At 41.2% G+C, this 25812-nt stretch overlaps 1 protein-coding gene across 9 annotated transcripts in view; it reads left to right on the top strand.

The window, feature by feature from the left end:
- Positions 1-25812, top strand: part of ACVR1 (activin A receptor type 1) — a 122615-nt gene that overhangs the window by 62686 nt on the left and 34117 nt on the right. For 6 of the 9 annotated variants that reach the window (XM_070579827.1, XM_070579830.1, XM_070579828.1 and 3 more), the window contains 2 exons: positions 6177-6250; positions 23378-23641. In XM_070579827.1, the coding sequence (XP_070435928.1) occupies positions 6184-6250; positions 23378-23641 (331 nt within the window). In that variant the 5' untranslated portion in view covers positions 6177-6183. Of the gene's footprint in view, positions 1-6176; positions 6275-23377; positions 23642-25812 lie in introns of all 9 variants that reach the window. The other 3 variants (XM_070579833.1, XM_070579825.1, XM_070579826.1) reach the window with 1 other exon arrangement.

The following is a 25812-nucleotide window of genomic DNA, read 5'->3' as shown; positions in this document are numbered from 1 at the left end:
CCAAACTTGGTCTCAAGCCCACACATGTTAGAAATTGAGCTAAATGCTAGCTCCCTAACTGGATATCAGTCTGACCTATAAATGGAGTTTGAAAAGTACTATGGGATTTGGGAAGCAGTTCTGTTCTGCCCTGGTGATATGCCTGTTTTTAGCAGAACATCATGGGAATGTTCCATCCCCAAGAAGGTAGTCCTGAGATATTGTAAGAGATGGTACTGATTTAAAGAGGGTACCTTAATTAAGATGGGAAGTCCCTCGTCTTGTTCTGAATAGCTATTTTCCTTGTGCCTGAAGTATTTAGATAGTTACCAGGGATAGAGGACCTTATTCAAGAACAGAAAGCAAGTAGTATATACTAGAGGCAAAAATTCATACTCTGAACCCCTCATATAATATTCTGTAATCCCCAGTAGCCTATGATTTTTCAATTAGGGATTTTGACCTTAGAATATTGCATAAGGATTTGGTCGAACCTAAAGGAGAGGAGCAACTGAGTATTTTCTTATCACAACTTATGTGTCATTTTAAAAATATTTAGTTGTGTACGTAAAATGTTACTCCTACATTTAAAAAAATATCTAATACCTTCTTCCTTGACCATAGATTTGTTGATTTCCTTGATGTTAGAGAGGCTAATGAGATTTCTAAACCTGTGGAACAGTAACATTTTTGTCAGGTATTGAGTAAATGTTCAGCCTAAAATATCTGCTACCATCTGATTCTCTGCTATGGTGGAAGAACTGATCATTTAAGGAGGAAGGCAGTGGTTCTCAAAGTGTGGTTCAGAATCCTCTCGAGTATCCAAGACTGTCTCAGGGAGTCCTTGAGGTCCTGCCTCTTCCGGTGACATATATGTGCAAGGCTGGATTTTCTATGTTTACTTCAACCAATATAACATATCATAACAGATTGAATGCAGAATCGTATATGAGAATCCAGTTGCTTTCTACTAAGCCAAACATTATAGAGATTTGCAAAAATGCAGAACAGTGCCACTTTTCTCACTATATTTTTTTGGAGAGAGTACAGTTCTTTTTTTAATTTATAAAAAATGGGGTGCTATGTTTATTGTTATTTTAAAACATAGTATTTTTTTAAAGTGGCCATTTTAATTTCTAATAGAGTAAGTATTGGTAGAAATAGCGCACATAGACAAGCTCCTTAGGGTCCTCAGTAATTTTCAAGAGTATAAAAAGATTCTGAGACCAGAAAGTTTGAAAACCACTGGAGTAAGCCATCGCTGAACTGTTGAATTACTGCCACTCTCTTTTTCCACCAGTCCCTCTTTTTTGCCAACCCACATCTGAAACTCCTTAGCCAAAAATACTTGAGAGCAGGGGAGTTGAAATTTTACTCTTAAAAACAATATTTTCTTTTTAGTGTATTTTAAAATTAGAACTAGATCCTTGGAACTTCAAGGTGGGACTTTAGCATTTTGATGTTTTTTATAATTAAAATATGATTAGGAAATTTATTCCAGAACATTTTCCTTTGTACATTCTTTTCCCCCCTTTCCTTTAGGAGGTGCCATTTTTCATAGCTGGATTAACAGGTCAGCGGCAACCATCCAGACGCTGAACAAAATGGCAACCAATAAGCGATGCAGACTTTTTTTTCCAAAGATTTCTGGCGGATTTTGAGCCATCAATCTATAAACAGTAGATTAGCTTGGAAGACTGAATTTATAACTCTTTTTTTCTGTTTGCTACTTATAAACCTACATTAATGTTTTAAATTTGCTTCCACAGTTATGATCTGTTAAAAAGTATTTTGGGGAATGGGCTTTTGTTGGCTTTGTGACAGGAAAAAAAATCAGTGGTGATTGTCTTTTAGATTTTTTTTAATAGTGAAAGGATTCTTGATTTTAAAGCTTGAAGCTTGTGGACTGCTGACTTTCAGTATCACCCAAACAAAATTCTACAGATTGAAGTGACAGAGATGGTAATGTCTTAATCCTACCATTCCTTTGCAAGTGTGGGTGCTTGTGTGTTGGGGGTGGGGAGGATTGCTAATTTTTTAGAATTTGAGTTTAAATTCAGCTGATTAATTCAGGGAAGATTTGAATTCGATAAGAATTAAATGTGCAGCTCCTTAGCTCTGATAAGGATGAACAAAATGGACTAAAAGTTTTGCTACCATGAGCTTTACAGTCTAGTGAGGGAGACAGATGTTCAAAAGCACACACAAGTGTGAATATATAATTATCAATTATGATAAGTGCTGTGAATGAAATTTAACAAAGTGGTATATGAGAGTATAACGAGGACCTATGAGAGTCTAGGCAAGCTTCTAGAAGGAAGTGACATTGAAGTTGAGACTTGAAGGATGAGTAGGCATTTGCCAGGTTGAGATCTGATAGAAGGGCCCAGTCACAGGGAGCATCATGTATATAAAGGTCCTGAGATGGGCGGGAAGCTGGCTGGTTGGAATGTTTGGGAGAATGGGATGTCAAGGGGTGGGCTGTGAGGACTAAGGGAAAGGGGTCTTGATGGCCGTGAATATGGAGAGGTCATATATAGAGGGCTTACAAGGGCTTGCCATGCCTTACTAAGGTTCTGATCCTGGCCTTCCTCTCCAGCCTTCTTAGATTTTCTCCTCTTGCTTATAACTCTTCTCTCTAGGCTCCCTGTGTCCTAGCCTAGCGTTTTTTTTCATTTCTGAAATATGTCTTAAGTCCTCAGGACACACCATGCTTGCCCAGGCCACAGGGCCTCTATGGAAGCTGAGAAGCTGTGCCTTTTTTCTTTTCTTTTCTTTTTTTTAAAGATTTTATTTTTCCTTTTTCTCCCCAAAGCCCCCTGGAACATAGTTGTATTTTTTAGTTGTGGGTCCTTCTAGTTGTGACATATGGGATGCTGCCTCAGCGTGACTTGATGAGCGGTGCCATGTCTGTGCCCAGGATCTGAACCAGTGAAACCCTGGGCCGCTGAAGGGGAGCGCGCGAACTTAACCACTCGGGCCGGCCCCGTGTGCCTTTTTTCTTAAATCCTACTCTGTCTCCACCACAGAGTGCTACTCACCCCAGCACGCGCTCACACACACACACACACACACGCACTCTCTCTGCCGCTCACATACTCTCTTTCTCTCTCTCATCCTTTTTCTGGTAGTTCCTACTTATCTTTCTGCTTCCTATTTAGATATAACCTCCCCAGGAAGCTCCTCTGCCCTCCTGAAAATCTCAAGTTGTTTTGTTAACAGTCGTATTTAACCGTGTTTCTTTCTAACATTTAATTCAGTTTTTAATTATGTGATCATTTGGATGATTACTTGATTACCCACATAAACAGATCTTGTAAGCTCCATAGTAAGAACTGTGTTTGTATATCTTTATCATTTTAAGTTTCTAATGTCTAGCACATAGTAGGCTCTCAATAGTGGTGGAAAGAAGGGAGGAAGGGAGAAACAGAGGGAGGAACAGAGGAAGGAAGGGAAGAAAGGAGGAAGGGAGGAAGGAAAAGAGGAAGGGAGGGAGGGAGGACAGACTGGGAATTCAAAGATGAGACCGAGATAGTCCAGTTATTTTCAAAGGCTTTTGATGATATATCCCACTAGTTAAAAAGTTTTTTGAGCTTTATAAAACTTAAAAATGTTTTATGTACCCTCAATATGTATGTTGGCTATAATATTTATAGAAAAGAAAAACTATTTATTATAAAACATACGTAAAATAGAAATTTAAAAAAGATTAAAGGGGAAATATCTAAGTTACTGCTAATGGTGATGACATTGGATTATCATTAATGAACATCTCAAGTCACTCAGAATAATGTTTGTTGTTTGTGATACTAGGTGCAAATCCATGTTTCAAGAATTTTTTAATCTTGAGTTTGGGGAGCCTGCTTCATGTCAGATTGAACTGAATGTTAGTTGCTTTTCTCTAGTAAAGTGATTAATGAACAGCTACTAGCAAAAGAGATATCAGCTTCACCATTTTCTTACTCTTCTCTGGTGCTTTCATTAATAATATATTCAATCTGTAGTTTCTTTGATGGTTTTAGAACACTTGCAATTTGGGGAGGGCTCGTTTCATTACAACCAGCCAACACAACCTGTAATTCTACTTAAATGGGCTTTCAAAGGTAAAATATGTGGCTGTACTCTATAAGCAAACCATGTCCACCGTTTCACATTATGTAACCCCCACTCTTTCTGAAAGATACCTTTTGTACTAGACTGTCATAAAAAAGACAGAGACCAAATAAAGGCTCAAGTTATTTATTGCTCTATTAGATTAAAACATTTTTTATAAGATAAAAATTTTAGTATTTTCATCCTATAAGTCAATGAGTTGTCTTGCATGATCCTTGGACTTCCATCCCCCTTTTGGAGACAAGTGGGCTAGTGCTGGAGACTGACATAGACAAATAATTGATTCGAAGTGGTGTTAGACCAGTGCTGGGGGGTTGAAATCACTGCTGATGGAGAGATGTTTCGGCAAGCATTTGCCTTTTGAACTAGATCCTGAAGGACAGGAGAAGGGAATTGGGTAGGAGAGGGGCGGAGGAGGAGGCTCAGGGCCTTTGAGGCGGAGGGAACCAACAGTGTCTTCATGCGCAGAGGCACAGAGATGAGATGGTGTTGGAGGAGTCAGCGTCTGGTTGTGAGGGTCGTGGGGGCCAAGATGAAGCGGTTTGTATGTCAGAAATAGGGGCTTGCTATAGAAAAGATCTATGTGAACATGGAAATAATAATAAGAACAACAACAACAGTAAAAGGGGCTCACTCAAGTTTCATGTACTTTTAAAAATATAGAAGAAAAGTACATAAAACTCTCCTTTATCCCCCTCCCTCACTTTGCTATTAGAGAAGGGGTAGGCTGAAATACAGTTATGAAATGGGGGCTGGTAAGGTAAGATGAGGGTGTAGGGAGTGAACAATCAGACCACCAACCAAAAAATTCAATTTTAAGTGGAGTCAGGGGGCCGGCCCCGTGGCGCAGCCATTAAGTGCACACATTCTGCTTCCATGGCCCGGGATTCACTGGTTTGGATCGTGGGTGTGGACATGGCACTGCTTGGCAAGCCATGCTGTGGCAGGCGTCCCACATATAAAGTAGATGAAGATGGGCACGGATGTTAGCTCAGGGCCAGTCTTCCTCAGCAAAGAAGAAGAGGATTGGCAGCAGATGTGAGCTCAGGGCTAATCTTCCTCAAAAAAAAAGAAAAGTCAGAAAGTATCCAATCGAAACAGCTTAGTTAGCAACAAACTTTTGCTCTTTGCTTTGAATCTGTAAGACCAAGCTAGCACACGAACCTATTCACTAAAAAATTTACCAATTTTCTTTATTTTACCGTCTAGACAATCGCAACTAGTTAAAGGTTTAATTTTTTAAAATTATTTCTTATAATAAAAAATTAGTATAACCAAACTCTCATTATATTCTTGAAGTTTTTTAGGAATTATTCAAATGGAAAAGTTCTTTGTTGTAGTCCTTTGACTCAGAAAATTGAGCTTCTGCCAATGTAGTTTTAGGGAGTATCAACCTAAAATTTATGTCAGGTATCTTATTTTCTCTCAGTTTATAGTTTCATATATTACACATTTACATGATTTCTTCCTGTCTTGGTTGAGTCTATCTTTTGTTAAATTTGAGGTCAATGTAAGAATGCATTGTTTTGCCATAGATGAGGGATAAGTTGTAGTTGTTTGTTTTTTTCCTTTGGGGCTGTATTATGATGTAGGCTGCTCCACTTCTAATCCTTTTAAAGGAGAAGTAAGGCTCAAACATAGTAATTTGGCTTGAATTATTCAGTCGCTTAAGCTTGAACATCATGTTAGAACAATCTATTCATGCTTCTCAGAGTTCTTAATTTAGTGCCCATTTGCATTCAATAGGATAAGGTAAAATTCAAACCTAAAACCTTTGGGAATGCCTAGTGTTATAGCTAGAATTTTTCACGTCCCTATTGAATTCTTCATAAGAGGGCAGGTCAGAGCAAGTCCCCTTCGAGCGGCCAAGTAGGAGGTAAATCTGATTAACTCCTTAAGATGATTTGTTTAGATCCATGTAAAGGGTATGTGTTTAAATGTACTAAGAGATAAAGCAACATATGTGAGGGGGATTTGTAAGAAAGGCCTTGAATGGGAGTTTAAAAGTGGTATGCTTGATTTAATTTGTCATCCTGCAGTTAGATTTTTTTGTTTTACTTATATCTTTTTTTTTCCCTCCACAGTTCTACGATGGTGGATGGAGTAATGATTCTTCCTGTGCTGATGGTGATTGCTTTCCCTTCCCCCAGCATGGAAGGTCAGTGGCTCACAGCTGTTTGGGGTAGGATGAGTACACTGTGTATTATTACTTACTGTAAACTAGTTTGTTTTTAATTCTGTCAGACTTAACACTTCTCTCCTCCTCTCCTTTTTTAAGACTTTATTTTTTTAAAGCCGTTTTTTAGGTTCACAGTAAAATCAAGAGGAAGGTATAGATTCCTTTTTTGCTGCTTACCCCCACACATGCATACCCCCCAATTATCACCAGCCTCCCACCAGAGGGGTCCATTTGTTAAAATTGATATTTTGTTATCACCCAAAATCCATAGTTCACATTAGGGTCCACTCTTGGTGGTGTTCTTTTTGTGGGTTGAACAAATGTTTAATGGCATGTATCCATCATTGTAGTATCATACAGAGTAGTTTCACTGCCCTACAAATCCTCTGTGTCCTGCCTATTCATCCCCACCCTGTCCCCCTTAACCCTTAGCAGCCACTGATCTTTTTACTGCTTCCATAGTTTTGCCTTTTCCAGAATGTCATATAGCTGGAATCATACTATATTTAGTCTTTTTAGATTGGCTTCTTTCACTTTTTAATGTGCATTTATGGTTCCTCTATGTCTTTTCATGGCTTGAAAGCTCATTTCTTTTTAGCACTGAATAATCCTCCGTTGCCTGGATATATAGTCTTATTTATCTGTTGACCTACTGAAGGAACATCTTGGGGTTGCTTCCACGTTTTGGCAGTTATGAATACAATTGCTATAAACATCCATGTGCAGGTTTTTGTGTGGACATAAATTTTCAGCTCCTTTGGATAAACAGCAAGGATTGTGATTGCTGCATCGTATGATAAGGGTTTGTTTAGTTTTGTAAGAAACCTCCAAATTCTCTTCCGTATTGGCTGTACCATTTTGCATTCCCACCAGCAATGAATGAGAGAGTTCCTGTTGCTCCCCATTCTCGTCAGCATGTGGTATTGTCAGTGTTCTGGATTTTGGCCATTCTAATAGGTGTGTAGTGGTGTCTTGTCGTTGGTTTAAGTTGCATTTCCCTGATGACATATGATGTGGAGCATCATTTCTATGCCTAATTGCTATCTATACATCTTCTTGGGTCAAGTGTCTGTTAAGATCTTTGGCCCAGTTTTTAATCAGGTTTGTTTTCTTATTGTTGAGTTTTAAGAGTTCTTCCTGCATTTGGATAACGGTCCTTTATCAGATGTGTCTTTTGCGTATATTTTCTCCCAGTCTGTGACTTGTCTTCTCATTCTCTTGACATTGTCTTTCACAGAGCAGAAGTTTTTAATTTTAATGAAGTCCATCTTATTAATTATTTCTTTCATGGATCGTGCCTCTAAAAAATTATTGCCATACGCAAGGTCATCTAAGTTTTCTCCTATGTTATCTAATAATATTACATTATGTAATATTACATAATGTGGCTTACATTAAGTTTCTATTGGATGGTGCTGTTGTAAACCAATTTAGGTATCTATAGTCTACATCTTGCTTTAAGCAGTGTTGTTAGAAGCATTCCACTAATACTGCAATCATTTTAATTAGTGTCAAGAAGATATGAAATAAGGATCCTGTGTGGCAAGGTTAAAGGAATTGGAGGTTTTTTAACCAGAAGAGGGGTTGAGTCCTGGGTTGAAGGAATTAATAAGAAGAAATAGGCTGAAGAGATTTGATGGGTTAACAGTAGTTCTCAGCTGGGGACTATTTTACTCCCAGGGCACATTTGACAAGGTCTGGACACATAACAAGCAAGTTTCTAGGATTTTTCTTCCTCTTTTTAATTGCCAAACACTATGATCGCTATAAAAATACTAAAGAATGTTGTGGAATAAAGTCCCTCCAAATTCCATGCCCTTCCCAGGTAGCAGTATCAATTCTGTATGGTATTAATCAGTTCCTTTGGGTTTCATTTGATGGCATGGGTGGACCTGTGGTGTAGGCACAATAGAAAAAAAAAGAGAGTGGAAGAGAAATTTGAGGTGGAAATGTAGTATGGCTAGAGAAGGAGAAGGAGAAAGAATGGGGAAAAGGGCATTTATGGAACGATATTAACAGCCATGCCACTGGTTGTTTTTTCCTGCTTTTAGCTCTTAAGCTGCCCAGAGAATCCAGCAAATGACCTCTTAATGCCACAGTGAAGATATGTAATGAGACGAGTTAGTCTGGCTGAAATGGAAACGGATTGCCACTGAGGTTTTGCTATTTAATATACCACCATCACTAGGCTGTTTACAAGTAAGGAAAAGAACACATCATCCTTTAGTTCAAATAGCTTTTTCATTTTTTAAGCAGAATATCCAGTGAGTGCTACAACCTAGAGTGCTCTAAACATAATAGCAGTTGCCTTAGTCCTGTCTTCCCTCCATGACTCAATTCCTTGTTAACCACATATTCTATGAAAAGACTCTTTGTTTTTGTATATTTACTAGGAATTTAAAAAAACCAAAAAACCACGGAACCACTGAGAACCCCTAATTGTAATACACTCTAACATACTCAACATTAGTCATAAAGCAAATGTTAAGTAGAAAATACTTGACCAAAAGAGGTAAATAATAGGGCAGATAACTAAAATCTTTATACTAGCCCATAGATTGTCTAATGCACAGCTTTGGACGACCAAGTTTAAAAGGAACTGGAGCCGTGTTTGATCTTTGCAGAGCAGCCACAGCACCTTATTAACTGTGCTTCAGTGAAGCTAGATGGCATTTTGGACATAAAGAAGAAAGTCAGAGGTTTTTGTTCTAATACATTTTATTGGATAGTGTACTCTTCTTAGTCTATTAGAAGAAATAACTTCTTCCCCTTTGTCTCCCAAATTACTCCCAAATATCTCTTAAATATTGATTAGAAATAGTGATAACACTTCAAATGATAGGGTCCCAAACAGTGAGTTTGATAGAATTGACTAGTATGAGTGTACTTTAGAAAACTTTTCAGGGCCGGCCCCGTGGCCGAGTGGTTAAGTCCACACACTCCACCTCGGCGGCCCAGGGTTTTGCCAGGTCGGATCCTGGGCGCAGACATGGCACTGCTCATCAGGCCATGCTGAGGCAGTATCCCACATGCCACAACTAGAAGGACCCACCACTAAAGTATGCAACTATTTACTGGGGAGATTTGGAGAGAATTAAAAAAAAGATTGGCAACAGTTGTTAGCTCAGATGCCGATCTTAAAAAAAAAGGAAAAGAAAACTTTTCAAGTTCTGTGGAACCCTAAATGCTCAGGGGCAAAAAGGACCCAATAAGTTTGGAAAGTACGGCCTACTACAACTACCTCTTTGATGATTATAGGTAATATTTGTTGAGTAGTTAATATGTGCCAAGCATTGGGCTGTTTTATACGCATTGTTTCCCATAATCTTCATGATTACCCTAATGTGATAGATTTTGGGAGATGTGCTTTTGAACTGCTTAAAACTCTTGCTTAAGGTTAATACAGACAACAAAAGGTGTGATATACTTTGAGGATGGTGTGCAAGAATTTCAGTTATTATCAGTCCTCTTAGAATTTTGTGTTTTTTTGGTGTCCTAAATTAGCGACCTCCACATTACATCTGGTGCATGCTAGAATCCAGCTCAATCCAGTCTGTCTGAGAGGCAGAGATGAGAGCTTGTAATAGAAAATGATGAGGCCCCTTCACCTGGGTTTGTGTTTTTTATTTCTCTTGTCTCATACCAGTATTCATTTTTCATGTTCATTATATATACAACTCTAGCTGCAGGAAGTGTTTTATTTGCTCTCACAGAGAAGAACACTTGAGTCCTAATTACCCGTATATCCTTCCTTTTCCTTCCCATTAATAAAACTAATCATGCTCTAATACCGCTGTTATGCCTCTGGGGAGAAGTCCCTTTTTATTCCAGAACCTCCATGTTTGGCTTTTCCTTTGTCCCTTTGAACATTTGCAGGGGAAGACCATGACACAAATACTTAAAATGGAATGTTGCTTCTTCAGAAATATTTCAAAGCTAAGATGACCCACATTTTATGAAATTTGCAAGCCATAGTTAGACTTTATTATAGTAAGGGAGGCTGGACTTCTATAGAATTTTGTTGCAAGAGATTTTGGCCTGTCCTAGAGAAGGTTGCTAAGTCCTCAATTATTTTCTGGGTTGACTTGATTTTAGTATTTCCAAAGCCATCCCCACTCAGACTTTCCAGCCCAATTACCCAATGAGGGAAGAAGGGGATAACTTCAATAGACTATTTGTTAGGGTCCACAAAGGTGTCCCTCTTTGCCACTGGGGGGAAGAATAGAATAAGCCTTTCTTTGAATTTCTCATTATTGAGGATTCAGGAAGTTCTTGAAGGGGTGAATGAATGTAAGAGAAATGTCTCAATATTAAATTTGTTGCCTTGTTTCTCATTACTGTAATTTGTTCCTTTTTTTGGGAGTAAAATCTTTTTCATTGACACATCATCAATTGAGAGACTTTTGGGAGAGAGATGAGATGCACTGAGCTATTTGCCACTATTAAGACATAAAATATCTGATGAAGCCGCACACTTGTAAGATATTGCTTGGTTTTTTTTTGCCAAATTTTCTTATTTAGCAAGATGTTAGTGTATTGGTTGATGCAAGGTGAGCTGCAACAAAGCTTTCTGTTAGCCTTTCCTCCGTGGGGAATGTTTGTTTCTTCTGTGGATCGTTAAACTAAAGCCACATGCATTTATATGAGGAGGGGATAGCAGTGGGGTATGGAGGGGACTCTAGAAATTCAAAGTCAAGTATTGAACAAATATTAAAACAAATCCAAGACCCTGGCCTATTAAATAATTTCTTTGTGGTTAACAGTGAGTGGGAGTGCAATAGCTTCTAAGCTTCTCTTTCATAAAGATAGGTCTCAAGAGCAAGAGGCTGGATGCCGTCTTCTCTTTATGGAAAAACTAGGGAAGCAGGAAATTTGTAGGAACGTCATATATGAAATTTTTGCTCTTGGGGAAACAAACACCAAGGAAAACAAACCCATGTAAAAATTAATTTGCAACTCCCCAAACACTGCTCACTGTCCCCTGGAGCTTCCCTCTGCAGCCCAGCATGACCTCAGGCAAGCTTCCATAGAAAATGATTATATGAAATAGTCATCATTACTCAGAGCTCATGTCGACTCCTAGTCAATGTAAGACACAGGGCGGGGTGCCTTTCAAACTTTTCACCGTGACTCACCGTAAGTAACATTTTAGAGTTGGACCCTGCGCATCTACGTTTAGAAACATTTTACAGTAGGCCCCACACACGTCTGAAACGAAAATTTTGTGAAACGGTGATTACTCATACTATGTTGAAGGTACTCTTATTTCTTCCCTTTCTCGTTCTATTCAGTTTAATTTCACTTATAAAGAAAGAAAGAAACCTCATCTTGAACCACTAAAACGATTTCACTGCCCACCAATGGATCAGAAATCATAGTTTAAAAAAGACCCCTCCAGTCTGGTCCCAAGAACGCCCTACCCAGGACTCCCTGCTGCCCCCAGTTGAAGTTTTCTTTGACAAAACACCCCAGCTGGTGTTTTCTTTGACAAAGCTGGCCTAGAACCTTTTATTTTGTCACAACTTCATGTAGCCTGACCATCCTCTCCCTCCAAGCAGTGATTTAACAGGAAGAGGGAAGTTTACATTTGCACCTTCTCAGCCTCGGACATAACACTGGAACAGCTGCTGCCTCAGTCTAATCAGCTGAATCTGAGCTCTGCCGAGCAGGGTGTTTCCTAGATCCACCATAATGCTACATTTAATTCTTTGTTATGGGTTAGAGTGGAGCACGGCCTTTCCGAGGATATGTATATTTGGGGGATGTAGGAAGGAGAGAAGGAATAGGAGGAAGAAGGAGAAATTCCTCTTGAGAAGAGGGTGGTGTAATTCACCTTAAAAAAATAACCCAACTCTGCCTGTTTTTTTTATTCAGATGGTGATGGGGGTTGTGGCCTCTCTTACTTACTTTTTGCTGCATTTGTTTTACATTCTGAATTCTGGTACCTACACCAAGCCAGTTTGAATGAAAGAAAAATCAGATGCATTCAGGAAAGTTGTATAGTAGAGAATGGAAAGGAAAAAAATACCCTCGGTCCAGTTTAGACTTTGACTCCTGTGATGTATATAATACTGCAGGACGCCATGTGGATTTACATGTTCATGGCTTCTCTTTATCCTGAGCATCATGTCCTGCCTCCTGTGCTTCACAATGTCAGTTCTGTGAAGGGTTAGTATAATTTTCGCTAGTCAAATGGTGTTACTAGTCAAAGTCAAAGAGTGTCTTCTAAAGGGAAGGCTCTCAGCCGTGCATAGCAGTCAGGCCTTTCTCAGGAGTGAGACAAAGTCAGACACCATCATGAGCCAGCTTCTTCCTTTTTACTGTGTCTCTGTGTGTGTGTTACCTCCCCTCTCTGGGCCTGTTACCGCAGTGGCATGATGGGGACTGTAGCAGGATGGCTGTGAGGAGTCATGGGGAATACATGAGGTGAGTCCTGGGGTGTGAAAGGCTGGGACCTGGTTGTGTCCGTCGTTTTATCCCTGGTGCCTAAGACAGTGCCTGGCGTGTAGTTGGTGCTCAATGAATATTTGAGGAATGAATGAATAAATAATGTTGGCTACAATAATAATAATAATTGTAATAAAAAAAGATAATATTATAAGAGACAGAGGGACTGATCTGGGTTGAGGAGATGATAAGAGAACACACCTTTTCAAAGAATTTATTCTGAGTTTGGGAAAAGAGAATCAGTTCTAAGACAATCTCACGTTCTTCTAGTCGCATCCACGGTGGTAGGCACTGGTCATGTCAAACTAGAAGTGGTTCCTGCTGTCAAGGAGTCTCAGTCTAGTTGGATAAGGCAAAGGTTAGAGTACAGCACTGGGAGTATCGACAGGAAGGGCCTCATAGCACACTGGGCTGGGGTTGGGGACAGCAGCCCAGGGAGGTGGAGTTTGGAAGGATAAATAGGCAATAACCAGCAAAAGGAGTGCGGAGGACTTTTTAGGCAGCGGAAGGGCTGAGCCCAGAGAACTGGGGGGATGGAGGACACCACCTGGACAGGCCAGCATGGCCTGAGCGGTCTCGAGAAGGGACTTGGTTGAGTCAGGCCCTGCTAGCCTGGTGGAGAGTCATCCCTAAGGTGTTTCTTGTGTCATGAGGGCAGTGAGAGCCATCGAAAGATTAAGTAGGGACAATTTGTGTGTTTTCAAAGAGTTGTGTGGTGGAAGTGAACCAGAGAGGATGGCAAGATTAGAGGTAAGGGGATGAGAAAAACTAGTCCTCCTACAGTGTGGTGGCAGGCAGGCCCCCATGCTGCATTGTCAAAGGCATACCACCTATAGCAACTTAATGGTGGCAAACAAAACTAAACCAAACCCAAACCTTAGTTCAAAGAGTAGACCTTTGTTACAGGTGGTTCACAAATAATAACAGAAGTGGCAAACAACACCGATCTAATAATAATTCCGCTGCTACTTTTATCGTGAAAACACAAGCCTGAGCTGCTGACTTTTCTAGCAACTTTTGCGAGACACTTAAATCCCTCTAGCTGGCCCTTTGTTCCTGTGTTGCCATGGAGTGTCAATAAGCCCAGCTCAGAATAGCCCAGGCAGTGAAATGAGAGGTACGGCTTGCTCACTGGCATGTTGGCTGGCCAGGTTACACTGTTTTCGTTGCTCCCGTCTTGAGAGGAGCACTGGGCAGCTGGTTGGCCTGGCAGCTGTGGAAGGTGTATGTCTCTTGGCTGACCAGAGTTTGAAATGCAACCAAAACTTGCCTGCCTACTGAGCCTATGCAGCTCCCGACTGAGCTGATAGCAACTGAAATAGCCCACTGAGCACCTGTCCCTTGGACACCGGCCCTTGGCCGACTGCCATTGAGGACGGTGTGGACTCACTTGGTGGATAGGTGAGGGGCTGAGCGGATTTTAATGATTCTTAGGAAGATCTTGAGAACTTTGACCCTAGCTTAAAAGGAAGAAAAAAACCAAAAGCCTATCTGAGCAGTGCATTTGGCACTTCTGTGGTTCGCGGGTAGCCACCGCGGCTGTGTATGTACAGTATGTGCTCAGGACTCCATGTAGTTCTCCTGGCTCAGCCAAACTGTGGGCCAGTAGACTGAGAGGTATAAGTTTTCTCTTGGAGGGAAAGGCTTTCCTAAAAAACTCCTGGATGGCAGCCATCCATGGTTTATGCTGCCTTAGTTTTAGAAAGGGGAGGCATTGAATTAAACTATTTTATTTAATTTTCTGCCTGCTCTTTAATCCCCAGTGATTGTCAGGAGGTCGCTTCTACAAGGTGTCTCTTTGCTAGATTGTTCTTTCTCAGCAGTCCAAATGTGGGCACAGAATAGAATCACAGCATGTTAGGAGCTGTCTGTTCCCCTTTGGGACTCCTTCCATTTCCTTCTGGGCTTTCATCTCTTCAGCGGGCTTGCCATTGTTGGGCATGCTTGGCACGCCAGTGTGGATGGAAGCAGACTCTGGAAGGAAATACTTCTGAAATGACTGGTGGTATTAAAGCTACTATTTAAAAGTGACCCTTCGTAGATACTTGGGTTATCTTTAGGCCGTCCGGGCTCTGCAGCTACAGGAGCCAAAGGGAGACTGTGAAAACTCTGGCCTGTTGCTCTCGCCTTGGTTTGTGTTTAGATATTCTTGCTTCCCAGCCAGTGGCCTCGTGACACATCTCAGATTTAGCTGTCTTTCTTCTGCCAAGGCCCAAGATTATTGTGGAAGCTCAGAGTGGTGTGCTGTGCTGCAGAGATTGGGAAGGCGAGAGTGTGTGTTTGGAAAGCCAGTTCTGGTTCACGGCACTCTGAAGAAGTGCCTTTAGTTTCTACCTTGAGTGTAGATACCTGGAGCCTTTCTGTGGGCTCAGGAGTAAAAAAGGAAGCTCAAAATGAGCCAAAGTTGGGACTGGCCCAGTGGCTCAGTGGTTGAGTTCACACTTTCCGCTTTGGCGGCCCAGGGTTCGCTGGTTCGGATCCCCACTGCGGACGTGGCACCGCTTGGCAAAGCTGTGCTGTGGTAGGTGTAAAGTCGAGGAAGTAGAGGAAGTACTATAAAGTATAAAGTAGAGGAAGATGGGCACTGATGTTAGCTCAGGGCCAGTCTTCCTCAGCAAAAAGTGGAGGATTGGCAGCAGTTAACTCAGGGCTAATCTTCCTCAAAAAAAAAAAAAGAAAGACCCAAACTCAACCATCTCTTGATAACTGTAGGATCTTTGGTCTATGACTAACAAGCCAATCTTCTTAAGTGTGTTGAATTTGGGAGTTAATGAATTCTTGTGGACCATATTAATTAGACTGACAGGTGAAAGAAGATATGCAAAGTAAAGATCAAGTTATAAAGGCTGGAATACAGATGCACAAAGCATGTATTCATGGGATCGAAGATGTAGGACTCCTTTCTTCATTTACCTTTCATGGAGTTCTGGGCCTGGTAGGACCTTGGGACATGAATTGGGAAATTGCGGGTAGGGAAGTAACAATATTAGAAGCTTAGGCTCTGCCCGGTTTTTCACCACTGGATATTTTTGTGTGTATGTGAAGGAGATTGTCGCTGAGCTAACATCTGTGCCAATCTTCCTCTGTTTTATGTGGGATGCTGCCACAGTGTGTCTTAACAAGCGGTGCTAGGTCCGCACCTGGGATCCGAACCTGTGAACCCCGGGCCGCTGAAGTGGAGCTCACAAACTTAACCACTATGTCACCCTGCTGGCCCCCACCACTGGATATCTTAATCTACTTGGCTTCATCTGGCCTGGAAAGAAAATGATCTAGAAGTTACCTTTTTCCCTCTGTGCTTTTCTCTGGGGTAGGGTAGGGTAGGGAGCTCAAGAGGAGGAATTTAACTAATTCTAGACATTTTCACCTTTTGCTTTGGGTGCCAAAATGCCTAGGGGCTGACGGTCTAGGACGTATTCAACAAATTGGAGCCCTGCCCATCTTTTGAAGGATTTATCTCTGTGGTTTGAAAGCTTCCGGAAAGGGTATGGGGGTGTAGTGATGGCTTGCTGGTGGAAGCAGAGGAAAGACTGACAACCTTGGAGCCCGGCGCCTGAATCCCAGAGATGGTCAAATAGGGTGTGGGAGGGAACTAGAGGTGGGAGCTGGGTGCCGAAGCTGCCCCGCAGTGCCTGCTCCACTGTCCTATCCCACATAGAGCCCTTGTTTAAGATTTCCTGTGAAAACAAAATTTTCCCCATAGAGCCTGGGTAGAAAACCCTCACTGGAGAGCCATCACTCCCTAGTTAGCTTCGGAGGGGGGGGTGGGAACAACCAAAAGGACTCAGAACCACCTCTTCTCACACTGTGAACAGAGCTTGTAGCCTGAGACATTGATAGATGGTACCATATCTCTGGCTCTCTTCTGAGTCGGACCCAGGAATGATTTCCCTGAAATGTGTATAATTCACTGGGGTTTTTTTTCCCTCTTCCTTCAGGCTGTGATACTCTGTTATTCTCCCTGTAAGTGGAGTTTCATTCAGACATGGGCATTGTCCCTATATGGAGGTGGGGTGGGGTATTTTCTGGTCTCTAAAAGCATTCCCAACTGGATAATTTCCATTAGGCCTTGTAATCATTTGTTTCTCAGAAGCAGAGATTTAAGAAGTTTGAAATAAAAATGAAGAGAGAGGCCATCATTATTTTCCCCCACATTAAGGAGTTGCTTCACAGACATGATGGATATATTAAAGTGAAGTCTGCTACATTCAGGGAATCATAAAAAGCAAAAAAAGTCAGACCAACATTGTCTTAAGTCAGTACCCCACAGTGTTCTTTAACTTGTTAGTCACTTAAACCCAGACGGAGTTTTTGGCTTTCAAATAGAAGGTGTGGCTGCTGCAATAGGTTTAATTTACAGGGATTATTTCAGAGACAAGGAGTCAGCCCAGACACAAAATAAACAGATGGCACTTTTTTTTTCCCTCTCTCAGCTTCAGCAGTTCAAATGCAGGATGACTTAGGAATCCTTATCACCTTCAGCAAAGCAAGAAGGGGAAAATGATGTAATTCACTCTTCCCTACTCCCTGCTGGAAACACCATTATTTTCACTGATAGGAGAAAATGGCAGCAAAGACCAGGGGCATCTTTTTCACTGCTGAGCAGGCAAGTCCTCCATGACCCCTCTAAACTGACTGGAGTCAGGCACTTGCTGTGTTTTGATCATCCTGATCACTGTAGCATCCTAGTAGCCAGAAGTCCTCAAAGCAGCCATGCAAGGAAGGACCACCCATAAAAGCCCTGCTGTTCCAATAATGCATGAAATAATTCCTTGTTTTAGGAACTCTCGTATTTTACCCCTTTCTTTTAACAAACAAACAAGCAAATAAAAAACCCACCACACCACCACAAGCATTAATTTTCCACACTCATAAGCCCGAGAAGGTGAACAGATGTGACGCTAGGGCAAGCTCTTCTAGGAAGAAGTGGTTTGCACAGACATGCTGGCTCGGTGACTAAGCCTTGCCTTAAGATCTGCTGACATTTAAAGACTTTATAGACTCAGTCTGCTCTGGAAACCAGCATCATGTCTCTTCCCACCTCTAAATCCTTTCTGTGAAGAGGAAATTCATTCTGAAGCAAATATTCGTCAAGCTTGTACTCCTGCCAAGTACGAAGGTTGTTGGTGGGCTATGGTGAGCAAAGGAAGCTCAGTTCCTACCCTCATGATGCTCACAGTCTAGAGGAAAGACACGGACGTTGAACAGCCATACAGGCACACGTATGTGAGTGTATGCAGATGGTTCCAACTTTAAATTATAGTGTGCGAACAAAGGCTTCTCTGAGGCTATCGCATGTAAGGTGAGGTCTGAGGGGAAGTTAGGCTAGCTAGCCAGGTCAGGGGGAGTGTTGGCAAGGAGGGAAATGAGCATTCAATTTGGAGGGAATTCAAGAGTAAAGGAAGCCAGAGAAAATCAGGCTTGCACATCTGGATGGGGATGCCATTTGCTGAGTTAGGGAGCCTTGGAGGAAGGACACATTTGGAGTGGAGGCATCATGAGTTCAAAATCTTGGAAATCCTAAGACCATTTCTTTCCTGTTATTCTAGTTTATATGTGATCTCATTCAAATGTGTTTATTCTCTCTCTTAACTCCTAGAATTTTCTTCTTGGCTTTATAACTTTACCAAGTATCAGTTTCTCTGATGAGAAAAAAAAATGTGATTCAGGTTCCCTAAACGAATGTTCTCTAATGAGAGCATTTAGGCACTTGGTGTGTTTTATCCCTGAACATGTAGCCTGCCTTCTTGCCAGACCGTCAGATGCCCTTCACGAGGCATTCCGGACGGACCTTTGTGTTTCTGTCTTAGGAGCAGACTTGCTGGCAATGATACCTGGCATTGCAAAATCCTTCCTTAAGCCTTTGTTTAATGCCAAAGATCTCAAATGCTTTCAGATTCTGGAGAGGTGCCAAACTGCACTCTCGGATTAGGAGACGATGGAAGGACTCCCATATTTATAAACCTAATATAAGCTGTCATTTCAAATGAATGAATCGTTTATACTGTTGGAAGGGGTCCAGGGATGTTTGGGGTTCCTTTTTTAGCCCATAAAGTCCTGAGCTATTGGACTTTTATAACAATAGTCTAATAACCGCATTGTTATTTGTGCTACATTGAAGTGAGCCGGTAAGAAATTCAGCCTGTTCCTTTTGCTGACCCCTGGGATCATAGCTACAGGCTGGTTTCCTTGGAGCACTTTCTCATTTGTCTTTTGTGTCAAAGACTTTAGTGGGAAGTGTGGGGTTTGGTGCAGTATTTAGAATGATAATCAGTTTAAATGCCTTAAAGCATTATAGAGTGCATGACTGGGCAGGTGGGTGGGAGAAGGTTGGGGATAAGTCCATCCTGTTGTGCCTAGATTGCTCAAGTCCCACTTAAAACATAAATGTGAATACTTTTCTATGAGGTACAAGATTATCCTAAACCGTGGAGAGTCTTAAAAAGTCCATGATGCTCTTTGCTCTGCCTCTTCCTCTGCCAATCTAGGATTAGACTACAAGAGTACGTGTGTCCAGATGGTGAAATGAGTATTCCCCAGAACAAAAAAGTCTTTTAAAAGCTTTGGCTGTGGTGAACGCCTGGGTTTCCAGGCCTGCGCCTCTGGTTGCGGAGCCAGCCCTGGATCCTCCCAGGGGGTGTCCAGAACTCCCTGCTGCTCCAAGTGTGTTCACACGGGCCTGGTTCTGGTGATACAAAGGGCAAACAGTGCCAGCCATAACACTGAATAATGCTGGGAGGTGCCTTTTAGAACAAACAATGTGGGTGAGCTCCACGGAGAGGGAATACCTCTGGCTTGACATTTAAATTACTGAATTATTGAAATGAATGTCAATTAGGTGGAGTAGACTTGCTGCCTTCTGCCAGGGCACTTCCTGGTTATTTGCACAGGCAAGTGTAAAATACTTCATATCAGATATGGTGCTTCCTGTCTGTGCTGTTGAAAATCACTCCCAGAAGGTGATTATCTATTCCTTGCTGTGTTCCTTGATGTGTACTGTATTTATATCATGATCTGAGAGATTCAATGTTCACACAACCTTACCTGTGACCCTAAAAGGGATTTGGTGATAATTCTCTAACCCCTATTCCCTGACAATCTCACTCCAAATAAAATATCACAGACCCACATATGTGATGGTTATTCCTAAATGTCAACAAGACTAAAACAGGAGTCAGGGGCATTTTGGGGCCTGCTGTGTTCCTTAGGATTGTGGATATTAAGATCTGAAAATGCTACCACTTTGCTTTTAGCTTCCTTTGTTGAATTAGTAATCCTAGCTCAGAAAATCCTTTTGGCAGCTCTTTGACTAATCTGCTCTGTCAGATGAAATTGCCAAGGTGGCATTTAACTAACGTGTGTGCAGGCGTGTGCGTGAGTGCGTGTGGTCATTCTTATATTCTTAAGAATTTAGGGTCTTCCTTTATATTTGGCTGTCTATAGAAAATAGATACATGACAGGCTCTGCTAATTAGTTATTTGGGAATATACAAATTAAGAAGATTAAATGTTGGTGAGAATCAAAATAGGAAGAAGTCGGTGAAGGTTTTGTCCATTAGCTAACTGCTGGACTGAGTTCCTGGTTCCACTGTATCAGAGATTGAGTTAATTATTACATATCATTAACAGCCGTCTTTCTTCCCCATTTTTCTTTGTCCTGATTGTGGAGGAGAGGATATGCTAACCCCGGTTTTTGACATCTTACTGAAAAAAATCACCAGTTTAAAGGTAGTAAACCCTGATTGTAAGTACTCAACTCTGAGAAGGATGTAAAGATTCAAGGAGAGTGTTTAATAAATGAGTGAATCCCTTTGGCTTGGATTATGACCCCACAGGATAAGATCTGATTAAGTTTGATACTCTGTTATGCCTGTGTGCACTGTGTAGTTGGGTATATAGTTAGTTGAATTTTAATAAGGATGGTATTTACTTGAGACTGCTCAATTCTGGCAAAATTCTTGAGGTTGCAGTCCAAACACCTGCCAGATGTTCCCTTGTCCTGTCAAAAACTAGAGACCTTGGAAGGGCAGTGTCCCTTCTTGCCGTCTGTGGACCTAGAGTTCAGTTTGGGCTGGAAATTTAAAAGCAGATTTCACTCAGAGCACGTTAGAAAAATTATTATTATTGTTGTTATCTTCTTTTCTTAAAATTTGACACTTTTTTTCTTAGAACTACAAAATGTCATTAATTCTTTGGCATCCTGGACCATCATCCATTGCCATAGGATCCATGGTGACCGAGCCCTCTAGGGTCTGGGGTAACTTGTTTGTAGTAGTTCCTAGTGGACTGTAAGTACAGCGAGTTTGTAATTCATCCTCCTCAATCCATTATCCGTCCAAAAGCAGCTAACCTCCTATTTTATTTTCATTTTATCCATTCATCCTAAGACTAATCCCTCATTGCCAACCCACTGTCAACAGGCACATCCTCCTTAATGTGTTGTGTATGTATCCTTGGATATCTATTACCTTTAAAAAATATTTAGGGTTTTAAAATAAATGTTTGTTTCAAATAAATTGCATTATTGCAGTTTTTAAATATCATCTTTTTAATTCCCTGCCGTACATCACAAACAAATCAGTATGACACCATTAACTCCCTTCCTTACCCCGCCCATCCGTTTCCTTCCAAAGAATCATCACCTGTTGGGCGGCATAGTTGGCAACCCTCAGCCCAGCTTTGTGCCATTCAAGAGTGGCGAGCATGTCTAGACTCCCTAGAAATATTATCTTTCAACTCGCTTTTGGCAAGTGTAAACTTTTTGCTGGATTATGTCAACAGATATGTATGTTTCTCATCCTCATAGAAATAGATTGGTGCTGGAATTTCTCTTGGATTTCTCTAGGCAGGGAAAATGAAGACTATTTCTTGGCTCATTAAAATTTTTGCTCATTAAAAATGTCTGAGGGCTCTTGATTCTCAGGGGTGAGACTGGTGACATACATATACTGTCAGCGGCTATTTTGGATTTTCTGCTTTCAGGCATGTCTTTGCTCTTGGACGAGCCCCTTGTGGTTTTCAAAAGAACTAACAAGTCAATTATAAATAGAAGGCTTGTGTCTGTGTGTCTGCATGCACTTACTCTGTGGGACGAGGCACCCACATTACAGTGGGCAGTGAACTATTTTTCACTTCTTTGAAGAGGGAAGAAGAAAGATTAAGAACGCTTTTCTCTTTTTGAGATAACTCATCTCTACACACACCCACACAAATCTGTGTAAATGAACTTGACATTTTCAAAGACCTTACCTTAAGGTCTCCTCTTGAAAGCACAGCCACCCGACCTGTTATTTTAAGAAAGAGGCAGTTATCACACAGACCTGCTACAGAGGGTTCAAGGATTAGAAGGCAGCCTGTCTGTGCCATAGGCCTTTGGAGGGAGCTCTGAGAGCTGAATTTCCTCGTATGAACAGTGCTTTAGTGAAAGTGACCTCAGCTAACTCATCAGTGGCCTCTAGGACTTGGCTATTTACATTCTGTTCTTACTTTCCTTTCCCACTAGTGGAAACCGTTTGGAGCAGCAAGTCTGAACTAATCATCATTCTAACAAGGGAGGGGAAAAGAAAGAGTGATTTGAAAAATGAAACTGCAAATGAGCGTTTTCAGAAAGAGACAGTTAGGAGGTCTGGTTAGGTGTGCTTCACTGACGATGCGTTTCTGCCTCTTTCCCTTGCACCTTGGACCCACCAGGTGTGGCCTCCTCCTTTGGTCCCACCTGTTACCTTATTGTGCAGACATTGTTCTATTCCTTTTGTCTCCTTGGGCCCTCGTCCTCAATAATTGGTGCTAAATTTTTTCTGCCAGTTGAAAATGTGTAAGCAGCTATGAATTCCCATTGTAATCACTGTAAAAACTTCAGTGTTACTACTATTGAAAAATTAGTCTAGACATCTAGCTGAAAATATTGATAATATGGGTTTGTAATTGTAGACTGTGCATCCTTATAAACTCATATTAGACTGATATATTTCTGAAGCAGACAGGTAATGGCAGGAACATCAGCATTCCTTGTATTACTAGTTGATGGAGATGTGTATGGAGCGGCCATATATTAAGGTAATGAGCTTTATGTTCTGGTAAATCATTTTATTTTGATGCAAGAATTGGCATATGAGAGCCCATCAGGCTGAAGATAACATGAAAACCACAGTGGGGGGCTGGCCCTGTGGCCGAGTGGTTCACTTCATGCTCTCCTCTTCGGCAGCTCAGGGTTTCACTGGTTCGGATCCTGGGCGCGGACATGGCACCGCTCGTCAAACCATCCTGAGGCGGCATCCCACATGCCACAACTTAAAATATACAACTATGTAACAGGGGGCTTTGGGGAGAAAAAGGAAAAAAGAAAAAAAAGAAAACCACAGTGTTCATTTTCAGAAGACTGTGGACAGGTGATAACCATTCTTTGGCCTACTATGATCTAAAAGAATACACAGCCTATATAAATGCATTCATACATTGAGAGGGGATTATTATTTGGTGGTTGGTTAAGTGAGAGGTACGAGATAACACAATGTGGACATAATGGCCAATGGCAGTGCTTAGCCTGACTTTCTGTTTGGTTAATGTGTTTGTAATAGTCTTGGAGAAACTCTATTTTTCTCCCAATGCGGGTGAAACCCATGCAGTGATTTTTCTCCCCACTTCCTCTCTCCTTTGCAGATGAGAAGCCCAAGGTAAACCCCAAACTTTACATGTGTGTGTGTGAAGGCCTCTCCTGTGGGAATGAGGACCACTGTGAAGGCCAGCAGTGCTTTTCCTCGCTGAGCATCAACGATGGCTTCCACGTCTACCAGAAAGGCTGCTTCCAGGTGTACGAGCAGGGGAAGATGACCTGTAAGACCCCGCCATCACCTGGCCAAGCTGTGGAGTGCTGCCAAGGGGACTGGTGTAACAGGAACATCACGGCCCAGCTGCCCACTAAAGGTTCCCATGGACTTTTCTGTTTCTAGATCAAGGGTTTCTGTTCATATTGTCCTGATTCTGTGTGGGTTAAAGATGTAAGTAGCCACAAGGCTTTCCTCCTACTCTTTGAACCAGAGGCAATGGGTGACGAGGAAGGTAGCTCTAGATGAGGAAGAGAAAGACACAGCTTTTTGGAATCTAAAAGGAGGATGGACATTTTTGGGAAAGTGAGCGACATTCTGTCCACCTTTAGGGTGGCTTGGCTGACCAGATCTCTCTGTAGGCATGAGCAGTGAACAGCTCCTCATACCCTTTTCTGTTAAGGAGCCATGATGTTATAATTTCTGAAACAATTTTGCTCAGTAAGTACTCATCTCTATGTTCATTATATAAGGAGGAAAATGGAACATAGGACTTCGTTGCCTAGGTGGAATACCTTTCCTTCTTTATGAGGAAGGGGACAAAGAAAGACTCACTAACCTTTTCTCCCATATCTGGTTCCCAGTGATCTATCAGAGAAACTTGAAGGTTTCACCTGAACCTTGTGGTTTATGTACAATCTTCCTTGTGTCGTATTCAATATGGATTCCATATCCAATGGAAGTCAGTCCTCCTCTGAAACTGTTTCCCCATAAAATGAGCCCTAAATTGCTATCTTAAAGTCCTTACAGGGGCTGACCTGGTGGCATAGTGGTTGGGTTCACATGCTCCAGGGTTTGCTGGTTCTGATCCTGGGTGTAGACCTATACACCGCTCATCAAGCCATGCTGTGGTGGTGTCCCACATACAAAATAGAGGAAGATTGGCACAGGGGTTAGCTCAGGGCCAATCTTCCTCAAGCAGAAAGAGGAAGATTGTCGAAGGATGTTGGCTCAAGGCCAATCTTCCTCACCAAAAAGAAAAAGTCCCTACAAATATTAATGTACCTTAGTGTTTGTAGACTCACTGCAACCCAAATTTACTTAATACATAGTACGTTTTTAATAGACAAAATTGTTTAATTTTGTACTCACGAAAGAAGAAACAAACCAAAAAATGGAGTAGGAGAGTCTACTAGGAGCATCCACTGCCAGAAATGTCAGCCAGCAAGGGAGGAGACAGAAAAGTGAAAAAAAAATTGATACAAGTGTTAACAGCAATTTCTGAAGTTATAGTGATGACCTTAAGGCGTATAGAAAAGATTAAATTCTGATAAGCAAATAGGGTTGAATAGTAAAAAAGATTTTAAAAAGAGAGATCAAGTATTTAAATGGTTAAAACTAAAAGAGTACTTGATGGAGTAAACTAAAACTTTGTGAGTTAAATGTTATTAATAGAGTGAAGGGACATGAAGAAATGTCTGTATTTGCACAAAAATTGTGTCTACAGTATGGAAAGTTTCTTATCTGCAGAGCACTCTGCTAGACTTTGTTGTAATAGAAAATTTATTTTCTTAAGGAATTTCTCATTAGGGAGGCACAATATTTATAATTTAATGTTTTATATAATTAGTTTTACACTTTATCGTATAAGTGACACATATCATAGAGTATTACGTGCCAAGTCGTTGATTAATTTGGATTTGGAAAGTTAAAAGAAATGTATAAAGGAAGTTAGGCTTGAGATTTGATGGCTGAAGGCACCAGGCACATGGAAAAGAGTAAGGCATGTGTGAGGAAGAGCAGGGCTTGGTGACATAATGTCATGAACCGGTCTGAAATGCAAAGATGATGATTGTTTCGGGACCTTTTTATTATGGACCATCACTATCCAACTAAGAAATTTTGCTTTTCCTCACTAGGCAGGTAGAAAGTCTTTCTGAATATTTGCTTGAGTGAGATGTGTGTTTGAATGAATGCACGAATGTTTGAATGGGTGATGTAATAATGTCTAAAGGAAGGGGTGAATGAGTGATTAGGAAAGTGAGCGAACCAGGGAATGAATGTTGACTGAGTCAAAGAACAGATGAATGAGTAGGTTCCTAGGCAGAAATCGTGATGTAAAAAGATCAATGAGAATTCAGCAGTAGGCATCCAAGATACGTTGGAGAGAGAGACCACAGGTTGGGTAATTCAGTTTGAACTCAGCAGTTTCTCATGGGGATATTACAGCACCATGTCTGTCTGTAAGGGCTTGATGATCAAACATCCTTACAGATCAAATCCGAGTTCATAAGAGCAGTATTAGAGATTTGTATAGTACTTTATATTTTA

This window comes from Equus przewalskii, chromosome 17, assembly GCF_037783145.1.
Source record: "Equus przewalskii isolate Varuska chromosome 17, EquPr2, whole genome shotgun sequence".
Classification (NCBI taxonomy): Eukaryota; Metazoa; Chordata; class Mammalia; order Perissodactyla; family Equidae; genus Equus; species Equus przewalskii.
Note: the sequence above shows the minus strand (reverse complement) of the source record. Positions and strands in the feature narration are given on the sequence as shown.